The 17,180-nt window shown below is 36.5% G+C and overlaps 1 protein-coding gene across 16 annotated transcripts in view; it reads right to left on the bottom strand.

The window, feature by feature from the left end:
- Nucleotides 1-17,180, bottom strand: part of ptprsa (protein tyrosine phosphatase receptor type Sa) — a 259,420-nt gene that overhangs the window by 94,849 nt on the left and 147,391 nt on the right. For 9 of the 16 annotated variants that reach the window (XM_032572235.1, XM_032572242.1, XM_032572238.1 and 6 more), the window contains exons 6-7: nucleotides 5,486-5,674; nucleotides 3,680-3,688 (exon numbers count right to left, since the gene is read on the bottom strand). In XM_032572235.1, coding sequence (XP_032428126.1) covers nucleotides 3,680-3,688; nucleotides 5,486-5,674 — 198 coding nt within the window. The remainder of the gene's footprint in view (nucleotides 1-3,679; nucleotides 3,689-5,485; nucleotides 5,675-17,180) is intronic. The other 7 variants (XM_032572239.1, XM_032572241.1, XM_032572244.1 and 4 more) reach the window with 1 other exon arrangement.

Below are 17,180 nucleotides of genomic sequence, written 5' to 3'. Positions count from 1 at the left end.
AGCGGAACAATGACCTAAATACATCTCCACATGCGGCATCTTCCTCAAACTATTAAATGTAGTATTATTTTATTTCTATAGATCATCCATCTGGTTTGTTCAACAACCCTCTGAATGTGTTAAGAAAGTATCACTAAAGGCTATCCAAAGGCAGTCTGGCCCGAGATGTTGCACATCTGCATGTAAGGCAAACGAAATTGCGTGATTGGCTGAGTGTCAAAGTCTGACCACCCTCCAGAGGGCATCTGGCTGACCTTCACTTTGCTCCAAGCCCCCTCCCTCATGAGTCTGGTTGTGTGGTAGCAGCCCAGAAAAAAGCTCTATTGTTACTACAACTGCAGAGGTCCCAGCCTCTCTTCTCCAGAGAGCCTTTGATGCCAACATGTGTGGCACACAAATTTAAAATTTGAGAGAGTGAGGATCCATGCAACATAAGGTTAAAGTTTAAGCATTTTTTTAAAATAAAGGAACCGATAATCTTTATGAATACTCATCCTCTCACTGTCATTGTGGCCCATAGTGAATCATTCTAGTTGACAAGGCCAGTGAAGGCCTGGGGTCTGCAGCCATGGGAACTGGGGAGAAATGTCAGGCTCCCAACACACCTCTAAAGAAACTCCTTAGGGGACCCTGATGCAAATATCACTGCCCCACCAGCACAGCATGGTTTGGAACATAAGGAACCAGTCTGCCAGCTATTCTACCGGCTAGACAGCTATCTTGCAAATACCCTTTTCTCCTTTTACAATGGCATTATTATTATTTTTCTGTTTTAAGAGGATTCACAGTAGAACCACATTTTTCTAATAGACTAAAAAAAATTAAAATCTATCTGTCTGTAACTTTGTAGGATTTATTGGAACAAACAATAGATTCTGAAGGTTAAAGTATAACCTTCAGAATCTTCGTATCGTCCAAAGTCAACCATCAGATTTAAGTCCTCTTTGTTTTTAATCATCATGATAATTCTTAAAATTATTCCTAGTTACTAAGTACCAGAGCATGACTTTAGATTTAATTTATCTTAATTCAATCTGAGGTTTGCGTGCACTGAGATTAATAAATCTTTAAACAATTTGGGAAAGCCTTGATGATGATGCCATGGCACTAAAACACTCTGAGGAGCCAATGTATAACATTTAAGTTAAATAGAGGCATAACAGGTAAAGAAACTAGGAAAAGAAATTTTGGACTTGGCTGATGGCCCCACCTTTTATTGAAACAGTTATGCTCATGTATGAAAAACATACGTCTGTCCATCCATCACACAGTTCAGGAAGAGACAAATTATGTGTAAAATATGATCAGCCCCAGACAGAAAGCAAAAAGTTTTGTGAACATGCTGACTGAAGCAGGTAGGAATGTGTTTTTCCTACAGAGAAACAAAACCTGAAGTGATACGGTATAAAAAGCCACTCCGTGAGGAGCCATTATTACTCCAAGTGCAACATGATGGATTAATAGATGGAGCAATGAATGGATGGATAAATGGATATTCTCTAACTCAATATTCCGATAATATGTCAAATCTAAATAATTTTGGTAATCCTAAGTAAAAGATGTGAAGGATTTTCTCAACAAGGAATCCCCACTTCAAACTGTGCTAATGAAGGCAGACCACTTTGCCTTCGCTATCAGTATAACACTTCTTTTCAGTTTCAGTGGGGTCTTTTGCACCAAACTGTTTCCAGTACTTAAGTGAAGGTACTGCTTCCATTGCATCAGGTCTTTGTGTTTGACAGAACTTTTGTCAGGAGGATAAAGGCAGGTTTATGGGGAAATGAGCTAATCAAATTGTTTTGAACAGTGTTTTGTGGGGGTAGGGATGATCCCTGCGAAAACGCCGTAATTTAACAATAATAACATTTTAAATTACCATCTACATAATGACATGTTTTTTAATCTAACCCCAGTAATTTCAAATTTCCCATCACTGAATTTAAGTAGGTCACTGTACTGTTACAGCTTCAGTAGCAGGTGATGATTTTTTTCCTGAGTCAGTTCTTTAACACTGCCTGTCTCACAACATCTTCTAGTGGTGCTAATAAATGTTGTTCTAAAAAGTTATGTTTAACTCCTGACTTCCTTCCACTGGTACACATACATCGTTAATAAGCTGCTTGTTGTTAAAAACAGCTTTATGATTCTAAGGTGGTGATATTGGGTACTCTCAAAAGTGTTCAAAATACACTTTTGAAAGTGCACTCTAAGAAGTGTACTTTAGAAGACACTCTAAAAAGTGTATTGAAACAATTAAGCTCAATGCTGTGTCTGTATCTTAAGTCTGATGTCGTAACGCAGGGACAGATTCTGTATCAACCAGGGTGCTGTGCTGGCGCTAGGGTAAAGCACAACTCGCATAAGGAGACCTTAGTCCTTGATGCGGCCGTCGCAGGTTCGATTCCGGCTAGATGACCGTTGCTGCATGTCTTCCCCCTCTGTCATTACTCACTTTCCTGTCTAACTACTTTCAAATAAAGGTAGCCTGATAAAAAAAGCCTTTTAAAATAGAGATCTCTTATTAGTTTACTTCTTTATTTGAAGTAAACTAAATTATTTGAGTAAGACTGACTTAAATTCCAACATAATAAATTACAATGGATTTACTTGTTACCAATTGAAGCAATTTAATTGAGGTTGTCGTGGAAAAAAACTATTTCCAAGCACTGTTCAGGTGAAATCACTCAATGAGGTTTATTCATATATTGTGCACAATACAGAGAGCTTGTAGGACAATCAGTAATGAAGCAGGTCTGAACGGAAACAACTTAATTGAATTACTTGTTACCAATTAAAGCAAATCAATTAAGTTGGTTCTACTACAAGCATTTTTTAGTGTTCAGGGTCTTTGAAAAACTAAAACAACATGTTAAAACATATGTTTAAAATAATTTAAATTCTAGCTGTATTTTAAGCACAGTGTGAGTGATAATGTAATTTTGGATATTTTAGTTTTTTAGTTTGGAACTAAAGTTAAAAGTTGTTCCAACTTAAATGTTTGAGTTGACTTTCTGTAGAATTAAGTCAAAGAGATTTGCATTATTTATTAGAAATAAACAAATGATTTGAGTAAGAATCACTTAAATTTGTCATGTTAAACACAATGAATTAATGAATTAAGTTGTAAAAACTTAGTAAATTGAGATGGATAAACTTAAAGAATTGAGGTGGATGATCATAGAATATTGAGTTGGATGAACTTAATGAATTGAGTTGGATGATTGTAATATATTGAGTTGTAAAACTTAGTAAACTGAGCTGGTCAGACAAAGGTCACCAAACTGGCATTGAACTCAACTGTTTCAAGTAAAGTCAAAGTAAAAAGAGCCTTTAAGTTATTTAACAAAATTTAAGTTAGCTATATTTCTAAATTTTGAGTTCATTGAACAAAAAAAGCAAGTTGTCATCAATAAACCAAATGAATTAAGTTACATTAATGTAAAAAAGTCTTTTAAATGAACTATAGCCAAAAAAACACTTTTTAGAGTGTAGCAAAAGTTGGGGGGAACCAAAAGAAAATGCTAAGAATGAACAGAGGAAGACCATGGGGAACACATTAAAGAAAGGGAGAAGGTAAGAGTTGGGGAGCGAGAGATGCATGCATTTTGGGAAGTGGTTTAAATATGCCGTCTGCTTCAAGGAGAGTGAGTTGGTTTTATAGGCTTTGCAAGTCACTTACCAAATCTTTCTGAAAATGACAAAGCAAGAAAAGGTAATTAGAAAGAAAAAATAACAACATAGCATTTTTTATGGATAAAGTTAGGTTAAGATTGCCAAATATCCAAATTAGTTAAAATCTAGTTATTTGTTGCGCTTTTCTAACAATTGTATATTTTAAGTATCAACTTAATTAATAATAATGATTATTATTATTTTTAATGTTTACTTACTTTGTAATAATAATGTTAATACCTGTAGTTTACTCGTTAGATTTTTTTTCTTTTTTGATCATGTTAATGATGTTAAATTGTGCTATGAATCAAAAACAAATACAAGGTGTTTGAAGGCCTTGTGATGTGCTACGACGCACATCTCGGTTTCAGACACCAACAAAGACAAACATTTTAACAGAGAGACAGCAGAACAACTGTTAAACAGCAAACACAAAGAAAGTTCAAGGCATCATGAGACAGACAGACAGATGATACAGAGGTTAGACAACACTGGAAGCTGGATCTCTTTTATCCATAGCAGCTTAAAACTAGCAAAGGGACATGGGACAGGTTAAAGATTTTTACAGTTTGACAGGTTAGACAGTTTTTCAGAAGCTGGAGCTCGCCATTTAAATGATCGAAGAACAAGATAGTAAATTGCTGATGGGGAAAACAAATGTAACTGAAAAACAAACATTACAGTCTATAAAATATTGATCTCATTAGGATTAAAATGTATGGAAAAGACATCCTAGGACACATTCCAACTGTGTACATCAAGGTACATACAGTATGTACATAATACGCTACAAATGTGAAGAGTTCATCAATACAATTTTGGGAACTATTTTGTTTTTTCTGAAAAGGTGTTATGTCCTGAATATAATTATTCTCAGGAACATAATGACTGTTTTCTTTCACGTAACAAAGAACCATTTTTACCTATGATAATCAGGTCAGTATCCTGCTTACGCTGTGTTTTTTAGATGTAAAATAGGCTTTTGTGTAAAAAAATATATTTCACATTGTTAATTATTTTCTGTTGTGCCATCACATATACTTCCAATTAAATCTAATTATGTTTGTGCTTGCTATGTGATAAAATATTAAAGTTTAACAGGTATAAATACTTTTACACAGTACTGTATTTTTTACAATGGACTCCAGAAATCTGTAACATCACAGGCAATATATGAATCAGACCTTTATTCAAAGATATATATTTAACAACTTTTCTCTAGAGGAAAAGTAGAGAAACTACTTTTGTTACAAAAGCATACAGAAATGTAAAAGTATATTAGTAATTCTGACTGAGCAGCCTTCTAGGGGCCTCAATTAGGGCAGAAACTCAATGGTGACAGAATCTTTATTTAGAAGCCTCGTTCCTGATTTACAATTGCAGCAACAAATCAAATGAGAGTCATTGGATTTTTCAAATGGTGACAAATCATCGACCTAAAATATCTACCCCTGTTGCCCAAAGCCACTGCAGGGCCTGCTCTTAATTAGCAATATAATTAGACATTGCGTTACTGGGGCAATCTGTGGGCTTTAATCAATCTGAACAAAAATACATTTCCACATCTGATTTCACTGTGCAAAATGTGGACAATGTTGTCACTGTCCAATGAGACCCTAACCCTATGTTGAAATGTAATTTACCTTTATTCTAACTGAACTTATTAGGAGTCAATTTGAAAAATCAAATCAAGGAATTCCTGCACATGATTTATAAAAACAAAATCTTATTATATCTACTGATATTGGAAGTGCCAGAATCTCCTGCAAAAGAAAGAACACAACAAAAAAATCATAACATAAGCTTTCCTTACCAGAGCGCAGTTGCTTGATCCGTCCATCACTTGTATTTGGATCTATGGGCAAGAAGTCTTTGTACCAGGTGATTTCTGGGTCAGGTTTGCCACTGGCAGAACAAAGCATGGTAGCCGTTCGAGTTCTCTCCACCACTTTAAGCTGAGGACCCATGTCAATGTTAGGGAAGCCTGGTGGCAGAAGGTCCTCTGTGGGGGAAACAGGAAAAGAGGCTAAGTACTGGCTTAGGAAGTCAAAACTTCTCCTAAAAATGGATTTATGAGGAAAATCTCACTCAAACTTGTTTTCTTTTATCTTATGAGTTTTTGTCATTTTTTTCACAGCTCCAGCTTAATTTAACCTATCACCAATTCATATCTACAATGTTGTATCAATAGATTATTGCATTCTTACCCGTTTCCACTTTGTACCCCAAACCAACTTATGTTTCTATCCTAGTTGGGATGCATAAACTTAACCACTGCATCGCAGGTTATTTATATGTAGTAAATAATTTTGATAAATTATGGAGACAAATAACCATAAATATGTTCAGATCTTAGTTAATATTTTAAATATATAGTGTCTGTTGAAGATTTCACCATATGTATCTGAATGCTGCCCCTAACCCTATCCTAACAACAACTGATTTAACAAAACTTAAATATGAACAATAACTTAATGTACTCACTATAATGTACTCCATCATTTTTTTTCTTTTGAGATATGTGATTGGTTAAGACATGTTTTGTTTAATAAATAATGCACACGAGGTACTTCGTTAGACATACAGTATATTCCATTATCATTACTCTTAAACCACTTCAGAAACCACCACACCAGTTGGCCCTTGTTCAAATAGAAACAAAAACCAAGCAATTTTCCTAAAGCTAATAATCATGCATGATTGAACCATCACTTCAGTTTAAGAGATGACAGCTTAGTGCACTCTGTGGTCATTGTTCTCCTCCCTACTGTCTTTGGGCAATTAGTCCCATGGGTCAAATTGCCTGACCTTTTCTTTGGCTGGAGCCAGAACAGTGATTCATTCTCAGATGACAAGGGAAGTACCCAGAGCTGTAATATGCATCTGAAGCTCAAGGCCACATCCCAAATGGGAGAGATGACCGACTGAGATACTGGCCAGTGGCACAGCAGAGTAGCATTTGGCAAGCCAATGACCTCATGTCCACATTACAGCCATCACAGCGGCCTCTTTGCAACATGATAAAAACTAAATTAAGGAAAATTAGGACAGAAACTTGAATCACAGTTTTAGTTGGAGACCCCTAAATCAGGACATCTGGTGTTCATCAAGGGAAAGGCAGTTCTGGGAATGGAATACAAAAAGACAACTTCCAAATGTGAGGGGAAAAAAAACCTCCTTGTCTCAAAACTAAATTGAGGCAGGTAGTCTCTGAGGCTGATATGAGACCACAATTAATATTTCAGCGATAGGTTCAAACACTACAGGCATTTTCACTGTTATGTTTCGAGGTGTTTCCTCTCCATCATTTATTTATAGCCATCCCTGTATTAATCCTTTATACCAGTTTATCTGAAGCCCAGAAAAGCTTTAGCCGGCATTTTGCTTTACAAAGTTATACAGCTGGTTCTTACAAACTTCCTTCTTTGAGTGTCATCAATGATCTATGTATAAGATACAATCAAAGGTGCTGCACTTATGTACGCCTCTTGCTAGTCCCATCTGCTAGAAAAGCATATCTGCACAGGGAAGCTCTGCCTCACACCAAGAGAGTTGCATCTGATGCATTTGATACCACTGGCCCTATCTGCACAACACATCACTCTACATTCATGGTAGGAAAACATTAAACCAAGGCCAGTGCTGGCCACATTACAGAAGTGTGAGAATACACACCCACTAAGTGGATTTGAAACTAATTTGATTAGGCAGGAGACAGAGGGAATGTGCGCAAAGGAGCAAAAGAGGGCAGAAAGGTGGGTGAACAAGCAAACAAGAATGCTTGGATTATGGATTCAGGGATAGATTATACCACCATTACAGCTGCTCTGACCTGATACAGCACCAGCAGCTTTCCTGAACAAATGGCATGTATGTTGTTTGCTCACTTTCCTGGAAATAGAGTCTGATACAATCTTTCGCCCTGAAGCTTACAGGCTGTGTCGATAAAGGCGGTCATGCAAAAATAAATAGATCACTCATCGAGGGAGTGGAACTTTAGGGTTAGTCGGCCTGGATATGAAGGCAACTGATATGGATAGAATCGTATCCTAGTGTTCTCAGAGGGCCAGTTCCCCATCACAAAAGAGCAAGTGCATTTCTTTCTGGACTTTGTGATAATGGATCAACTCATGCAAACTATTGATCAATGGCAAAGTTGTGCACAGATTTACTGAGAGTGGATCTCTACAATCAACTGACCAGTGCCAAGCCTTTGATAAGGTTGTGGTTAGAAATATCTTGACCAAGTTAAAAAGGTTGGTCCTTCTAACTCTTCTCCTGGCTAATCTCATGTCTCTTAACATATTGTTGACAAACCCATCTCTTGAAGAATTCAGTTGTGTGACATCTGTTTTGCTCCCACCTGCAAATCCATGTATCTATTATATTCAGCCTATCCAAGGTCAGATTAAAAGGTCCACGAGGGAAACACAAACATGCCTTTTCCAGTAAAACTCACCTGGTCATTCAGGGAGATCTTATCCAACAACAACAACAGTTCCAACAACAAATTCTGGGTTTGCCTCCTGGTCTCTTCTGAGTAAGACATATCCAGAAACTTTCCGAATTGAGGCACCCAGTAAGCTCGCTTAATTAGATGCCCAATCCACCTTAGCTGAGACCTTTCAATGCACAGGAGCAGTGGCTGATGGAGCTCCTCAACTCTTCTTTAACCTTACAGAAAAGGCTCATTTTTGCCAGCTACACCCAGGATCTGATCTATATTCTATGACTATGTTTTTAAATCATAGACAGACGGGTGAATAGTAAGCTGCACTTTTTGCCTCAGCTTTTTCTTCACCACAACAGATGAGGGCAGTTCCTTCATTAATGCAGAAGAGGATGCCATCTGTCTGTCCATCTCATGCTCCATCCTACCATCCCTCATGAACAAGACACAGACCTGGAAGAACCAGCCATCTTTATTCTGTTCACTTTATAATTGCAAAGATTTATTTATTATTATCATGGAAAAAATGCACACGTGGTTATCTTATATAATACTATTTCACATCACATTAAGAGACTGGAAAAATAAAGGGTCTTGTTTTTTGCTTGTTACATCATACCAAACTCCTAATTATAACTGGTGTTGCATGATGCACTGAGTGACAGAAGTGTCTCTGATTAAAGAAGTCCATTTTGTAATACAGGCACAGGTTCAGCTCTGTGACTACATCCATTGCAAGCTCAGATGTGGAATGAAGGCGTCTCAGTCATGCCTTGAAGGGGACTAATTAAAACAGCTTTAATTAGCACTTTACTCTGGCACATGCATTTCTAGGGCCTTTCTCCACTGACTGACCTGCACAAATCCTGAAAATCTCAAAGTTGCTTAGACCAATTTGTTACAGTATCACACATGACACTTAATCCCTTAGGTGTTAGTGCTCTACCCTATAGCTACCCAAACAAATTAATCCCTAATACCAGAAGGTTCTTGCCGTGCATTGGTCAGGATTTTATGCTGCATATGGGATGTTGACATTACCATACTGCACATCCCATTAATTTTTAAGTGAAGCCAACATCAGTGGCTTTAGAATTACAGGGTTCCGAGCCATCACTGATCTCCCAGAGTGGAGAGAGTCATAACTAATGATGAAGAGGGAGAGGTGAATCCCAGCAGACTGGGACTGCAGCAAAGTGCTATGATGTGCTCCACCGTACCCCGCACCTATTACTCATATTATTATTTTCACTTACAGCAATGATTTAATTTCATCAGCAGCCTAATCAGGTTAACTGATTACCCAGTGCTCCAGCATACAGACACAGGCTTTAAGCAGGCCTGTGCACTAATGCCACAGAGGGACTATAGGGACACAGGCAGAGTGAGAGCACAGGAAGGACACGGAGGTTGACAAACCTAATTTATGGTATACATTACAAAGAAAGAATTTGATAAACATTATGGAAGTAAATGAATAAAACAATGGAAAATGTATGTTACACACAAAGGGGTACATTGTACAGATAAAAGTGTGAAGAAAAAAAAACTATTTACTACAACATTTTTCTGTAAGAATAACTAATATATCAGGAGGTTTATTCAAGAAAGTAGGCATAATCCACCACATTGACTCTTATTGTTTGATAATAGTTCAGGTTGTTGACAGAAAGTAAAAATAGTTTGTCTTTAATACATTGTAGGCAGCATTTGATGTGATTATCTATCTTTGTTGGTTTCTGTTTTGCATACCATTGTGCCTTGGAGTAAAGCTTTTAAGAACTAATAGTTTTTAAGCATAAAATGTGAAAGCTAATTTGTAATAACAATACTAAAATACATCTACTTTCTCTCCCATTCTCTCTCCTGTTTTGTCAAGTTCCTTGAATACTATTACCAGTAAGAAACCTGTTAAAATGCTTAAGGAAACATGGTGGAGACGGTGGCAAAGAAAAATCCAGGGACAGAGAAGAATAGCAACACAGGAGAAATCTAATCACAGTGTCTCTGGCCCCGGCACCGATAGCCCTCTCCAAGATAGCCATCTCAGCTGAATAAGGGTTATTATACAACCAGCACTCAACCTCTACCCTCTACTCCATTCCCAGAAAGACATCTGATGTCCTATTAGTATTCTCAGCACCAAGCACATCTAGCTACCAAGGGCAACATTTACATCAAAATCTTCCAAAAATACAACCCAGAAAAACGCATTGAATGACCAAATGAGGGAAATTAAGAGGGTCATCATTTTGGATATTGATAGACGGTCCTGTGAACATATAATAAAATGGTATGTGGCTTAATAGGTAATGAATAAAACATCCATTATCTGAGCCTGAAATGTTGTCAGACTAATGTGACCAAAAGCCTACGACGGACGTCTATATGTTAGTTTTAGATAATGGCAGACTAAAAAACTTATAAATTCACTTTCCCAAATACAAATGGAGTGTATGAGCACCAGCATCCCTTATGACCCTGCAAGGATAACTGTATCAATGTAAGATAATGGATGAATGGATTTGACAACAGTTGACTTAAAAATGTGAAGCAGTGACAGAAAATGCTGGTAAATACAATAGGCAAAATAATAAAATAGGAAGCTAAGCTATCTTGCAATTATTGATGAAACGGTGTTACATTTTGTTGGAATTGCTTCAAAACGTCTTTGTGTGAAAAGAAGTTGCATCTTGAACCTCAAACTCTGCAAATCCAGCAACCTTTAAATGCAACTTTAATGTTTTCATTATATCTTTAATTCTAAATGACACAAAATGAGGTCAAGTTCTTGTGAAGAATAATAATAAAAATACATAACCCAAACACTTTTCCTTTTGCAGGGAGGCTGAATGACCGACACATCATAGAAATGAGAATAGATTAAAATTTAACAATTAAGAAATTAAGAAATATCAATTTAACTCAGAAAGAGGTGTTTTCTGTACACAGATTCTAACCCTTCAGATACACAACTAAAAACTAAGGAGTTTGGGGTAAGGTCTACAAACCCATAGGGACAGAAGGGAAAAAGTGGATGCCAATAAGGGAAATGCCTCCCCGTACAGAGTTGTCAGTCAGTCACGTCTAGTTTAAAAGGTGGGTGGCTCTGAATGTGCTTTTCTAATGGAGGGGGAGGGCGTGTGTGTGCGGGTGTGTGTATGCAGGGGTGGGATTGTGTAATGAGGATTAGTGGGCACCTTGAAACTTGACACCAGTTTATGACATAATGTGGAAGGAAGTGCAGCTGTAAAAAAAATATTTTTTAAACTTCAAATTTTTACTTAATTGTTACAACAGTTTAGACTTACACAGAATATAAATTTATATGTGCATCATTATTCAAAAGAAATTCTTAAGGCATTTTCTCCAACAATGTAACAAAAATATTTCAATTGATGCATTTTTCAGTACATGTATCACTAACTGTGCACATTTCAATTAAAAATGTGTGCAATGTTCTGCTATTGTTGCAAAAATACACATAATTTCACAACTGCAGTGTTTCTGCTAAATAACAAATGCAATGACAAATCACAGGTTAAATCATTAAAAAACATGGCAGGATCTTATGAAGGCATTAGAGCAACAAGCGCTTTACTCATATTTTGGAGCTGCTATTTATGTGCTGTTTTTGTAAAATTGTATTGAGTAATTTTACAAAAGAGCTATGGATTAACCACTTTCAAATGACAAACTTAACTTTTAATTTAGTGTGCAATGCCATGGAGCATAAATTAAGTTTAGGCACAGTCTAATTCACAGGTTTAGAAGTGCCTGTTCTGTGATGATACCATTATGGTCAAATACTTGTAGAAAAAAAGAAGGAAAGCAGCCAGAATGGCGGTAGTAGGGTTTCCAATTTGGTCACCTTTGAGTTTTCACATTTGTGTATTTCAGTTGATGCGGTGTTGATGGCATACTCAAACCAAAAACCTTCAGCAGGGAGTTTAATAATTATGTTTAAATAATATTTATCCATTTCAAAATAACACATTTTGTCTTGGTGGTAAACTTAAATGGAATATAGGTTGAAAATGAGTTACAAATTTATCATATTCTGTTTTTATGTGTGATTTATGTAATGTTCCAACTTAATTGAAATTGGGGTTGTATTAACACATGTATGTGAAATAGCTCTTCGGTTTAAATTTTAGGTTTCTTAGATTCCTTTAAACATTTTCTATGTTTACTGGCTTGCTATGTTTTTTTCTTGAACCACTTTCTCTTAACTGAGATGTAGTTATTCTTTCCTATTAAAGAGGAAAGAATAATATTCTTGTTACTTTGGTCTTCGTTCCAACTTTACCACAATAAATGTGCACACAGCAGTTCTAAGGCACCTAGGATTTTTAAGTCTATTAAGTGTCAGCCCGGAGGTGCTCACAGCATGACCCCCATGTTGTATAAATTCAGTCACCTGGGTTGTTGGGTGATGTATATGCATGAGGCTAGCAGTTCAGGCCACTTCCCCTCGCTGTTCTTTATGCATGAGCTGGGCCACTCCTTCAGTTTCAACAGGATCTTCCTCCTAATTCTCCTTTGATGTGGTCCAAAGAGTAATTCTCCATTTTAGTCTTTTTTTTTTCAAAAAATAAATATGTACAGTTAAAAGTGATTAAATCAGTGTTTTGTTTTCAAAATTTTTCAGCAACTGCCCCTTTGCAGCTGCATATATCATGTAACTGGGTAAGTATGATTTTGTTTTTTTATATGTACACTCTTCACAGCAGTGATTACATAATTGTAGCAAACTCTTTAACATATTCAGCAAGGCAACAATAATTTATTTCTATCCAATTTACAAGCTGAATTTTAATTAAGTAAAAATGAAGAGAGGAGTTCAATCCATATACCTGGTTCTTTCTGTTGAATTCCTTTCTAGTAACTGGTAATACTGACATGTGATTTTAAAGGATATTTCTCTCATATTCCCTTGAAATGCTGGGAAGTTTCACTGATGCTGTGTTGATAAAATGTGAAATAAGGAAAGTGTTTAATTTGAAACTGTGGGAAAGTTTACTTGTTCTCCCTGTTCTCGACACTGTCTGTCCAGATTGATTGGATAACTCTGGTTTCCTCATCCAGAAAAAAAAAAAAATCCTAACTTGTTCAGGCACTTGAGTTTGTGTTTAGATGACTGCTTGTTTTGGAAAACAGCTGAGACAGACTGTGAGTGCATATCTAGGATAACCATAGCAGCTCTGTTTATGCAGGAATCATATAAAACCATATTAAGATACCAAAAGATCAGGAGAGAGCCTTCCCTTTTAAAGACCTCAGGGTAACTTCCTCTACTTCCAACTCAATCACCATCACCCTAATTCTTTCCATATTTTCCTCCCTTATCTTTCATGCAATCACTTAGCTTATGTCTTAGTTCTTCAACCTCCGATCACACCTGATTACAGCACGATAAATTCAGAGGATCAAAGGATTCAATGGCTATAAACTCTCATCCTAGTGAATTTCTTCAAGATTGAACTTTATTTCAATATAAGAAAGGTAAAGGGCCGACTGCATTCAATCAGGAACTGAAAAATACAGCTATAGAAGTAAAAGTGATGCATGAGAAGGAAAAGGTTAAAGGTAAGTGGAAAGATAGCTTCCGAGAGAAAAAAAAAAAAAAAGGCAAAGTCACTCAAGGACAGCAAAGGAGACATCTCTGAGAAAACAACACAAAACTTTTTAAGCTTCCAATAAGAGATCAGGGGTATGGGAGCCATTCATGTGGTCAACATCCACCTATTGATTTGCCGTTCGTGCCTCACCTGCCCTTCTCTGCTCACCAATAACAGCACTGGAGTTCCTGCTCAGCAGTGAGTAGCACCTTATAAGCAGCTTAAAAACAGAATTACAGGAGGACCAATAATCAAAACTAGCTAACTCTTTAATACAGTTTGCCAAACAAAGGAAACAAAGTAAACTAAAATGTTCCTGTTAAAAGCACATATGTGTGTGAGCACTTAACCCTTTGCCAACTGGTATTGAACTAAACAGCACTACATTGATTTACAATTTACAGTTGGTGACAGCAAGATTTGTTTAAGAACAAGAATGGACTTGTTGCCAGGGACCAGTTGGAGATGATGCAAGCGGCAAACAAAGCAAGTGTAGGTCCTTTTGGAGGAACATCAGTGCCAAAGCTCTCTTAAGAGAGCTATTACATTTCCTACTCAATCAACATCAAGCATCCATGGACAAGTGCTTTTGTGACCAGTCTGATTAATGTCTTTGTTGGTAGTTTAAGACCTATTCAGACATGCAAATCAATGTAGAAACTTACATCTGCATCATGGCCAACAAATTCACTCAATCACTTGAACTTATAAGCATGACTACTGTAGGGTGAGCTGTACATATGCTACTATTTTATTTATTCTTTCTTCAGTCATATTACTCTTGTAACCTTTTAACTTTTCTTATTACTGTTCAGAATTTTTTTACAACCTTTAGAAGTATGTCATTTTTGCTCTTTCTGGAGCTGTTGGAGACAAGTGGAAGAGGGCAAAGGCCATCTCAAATGCAGGCAGACAGGAAGAGAAGACAGATATGTTGCTGATACTGCCAAGCTTATTCTTCACTGTCTCATTACCGGATTTCCAATGCCTGTCTGCTGGCCCACTCTCTCACTTTTTTTCCCCTTGTCTATCTCTTAGCTGAACACACATAGACATCATACACAAACATAAACCAAACAGTCTGATATTTGGTCTACCTCTGCACACATGTCAGGACAAAAACCTACTTTCTCTCTCACACATGCACACACACACCTGCTCTTGTTTTCTTTTGCTTTTAATTTTTTTAATTTAGTCAGAGCCCTCGACAAAAGTGCCTCTTCAGAGCAAACACAAGGATTTGTATGCAACCTCATTCAACATCAAGGCAGCATGAATTAGTTAAGCAAAGACATAAAGAGAGGACAAAAACCAATTCAAAAATAAATCGATACAAAAAAGGCAAAACAAAATAATCTTCAAAAATAATAGAAATAGTTCTGAGTCTTAATGCATCTCTACCATCATATACTTGTGGATCAATGTAAGCAGAACATTACTAGTTAAAATACCACCAAGGGGTTACAAATTAGGAAGTAGAATACTACTTAATTATATGTAAATTTATACTAACTGCATATCTAGATATATATATAGTTGGCATATAACTACTAAAAACATATATAGTTAGTAAGTTTACATATAATTATAATACACGTGACTGTCACTTTGGATACAAAAGTTGGAATTTACTGTGGATTTTCTCTAATCCACACAAGGTGAAACTCATACAAACACTATTTGTACACACAAACAGTGATTAGGATTTGTTGTCCGTCTCTTAAGTTCCAAAGAGACCACACACTGCTCACCCTTTTTAGTCATCAATATAATTCCAGCATAATTTTGGATGGACCTAACTCTTAAACATAGTCAATAGATTTTTTGATAGGCGTAAGTGTCCAGGGTATTCTGGAAGGACAATATTGGTCCATTTCATCAATTTTAAAACACATTTTTACGTGTGACTGTTGGAATTGTTTCAATCTTCTGTCCCAAGACACACTCTTAGTTTAAAAACAAAGTGGGTAGGAACTTTCAGAAAAAGATAGGAAACGGCAAGTACCAAGACTGTAATAAACTGGAAGTTGGTCATACTACAGTGTCACTGTTCACTGAGAGGCGAATATAACATAGAATAGAATAAGAGGGTACAGTCAAGACATATCTGACTGCTCCAAAATGAGAGTTATTTATTAGTTATGGCATCATTCATTGAGTTTCTCTGAAAAAGAATCTAATTAAAAATTCACAATAACCCATGTTGTCCTCTCTTGAAAGGGGCCAATGTACAGACAGCTTGATCAAACAGTAGGCCTTCATGCCTTACTTATCTCTAGGCAAAGGTTGGTAGCATAAGCCTGAATGACTTAATGCTGGATTGTGTGACATGATTTTCTGTTATTATTCAATCAACCAATAAAAGCTATTTTTTATTTTAACATAGTGATTGCATCATATTTTACCATTTTTATATTTCAGGTAAAAATAAACTTAAAAAGTGAACAAAAATGAGCAAACAAATCTAAGGTTATAAAGATCAGTTCAGGGGACTTTTAAAGCTAAGCCTAAAGAAAAAACTGTACAAAATAAGCTTGAACAAAATTAGGGCATTAAGGCATTGAATGCTTAGTTGTATACAAACAAAACATTCAATGTGATTAAGTATATAAAGTGAGGAAGCTAATTAATAGGAAAATATTGAAAGATGGGTGCAGAAGCTTCAAAGGTATCAACAAAATGCTTTAACTTTTACAGCATCAATAACTTCTGCAGTAAGAGCTGCTTTGCCAGACAGGGATCTGTTTCAGGATCATGCAAACACTAGGGAAAATTTTTAAAAAACATTTAAAGACAAACATTTTTCAAGATTTGATCAAGTGTAATAAATCCCAAAGATTTGCCAGGAAGAATCTAATTTCAGCGCCAACAAGTTAGCAAAACTCCATCTGAGTAAATGGGTAAATCTTAAAAAAAAAAAGATTACTCTCTGTGATCTCACAACATAGGGAGCTGGAAAAAAAAAACATGACAACAAAAACCAACAGCAAGTCATGTCATCTCCAGAGTGCACTTCATTTGGCTGTTGGTCCTCCTCCAAGGACTCCCAGAGGACTCTGTGAACGTCTTAGTGGAGCCAGATGGCCCCCATCTTAGGTATTCAGCTGTGGCAGTGAAGTAACAGCCAAGGAGGTGTCACAGTCAAAGCTAAATGCAACCGCCATTGCCATCAACATATGCGCACACACGCACATACAGAACTGAACAACATAATACAAAGTGAGACTTTGTTATTGTCAGCGCAAAGTAAAAAAAGGTAAGAGAGAAGTTCTGTTTAAAGTTTTAGTGCGTCTGTGTCATGGTATGTTTATTGTCTAAGTACTATATTTGCGCAAGTACATACTTGGAATGCATTTTTGTATCTCTGTTTGTGTGCATGTCCTTAAAAGTGCTGATGAATGTGTGGGGAGAACAGTGAGCTGTTATTCATTGTATTT

Source organism: Xiphophorus hellerii, chromosome 9, assembly GCF_003331165.1.
Source record: "Xiphophorus hellerii strain 12219 chromosome 9, Xiphophorus_hellerii-4.1, whole genome shotgun sequence".
Classification (NCBI taxonomy): Eukaryota; Metazoa; Chordata; class Actinopteri; order Cyprinodontiformes; family Poeciliidae; genus Xiphophorus; species Xiphophorus hellerii.
The sequence above is the reverse complement of the archived record's forward strand: the minus strand, read 5'-3'. Positions and strand labels throughout refer to the sequence as shown.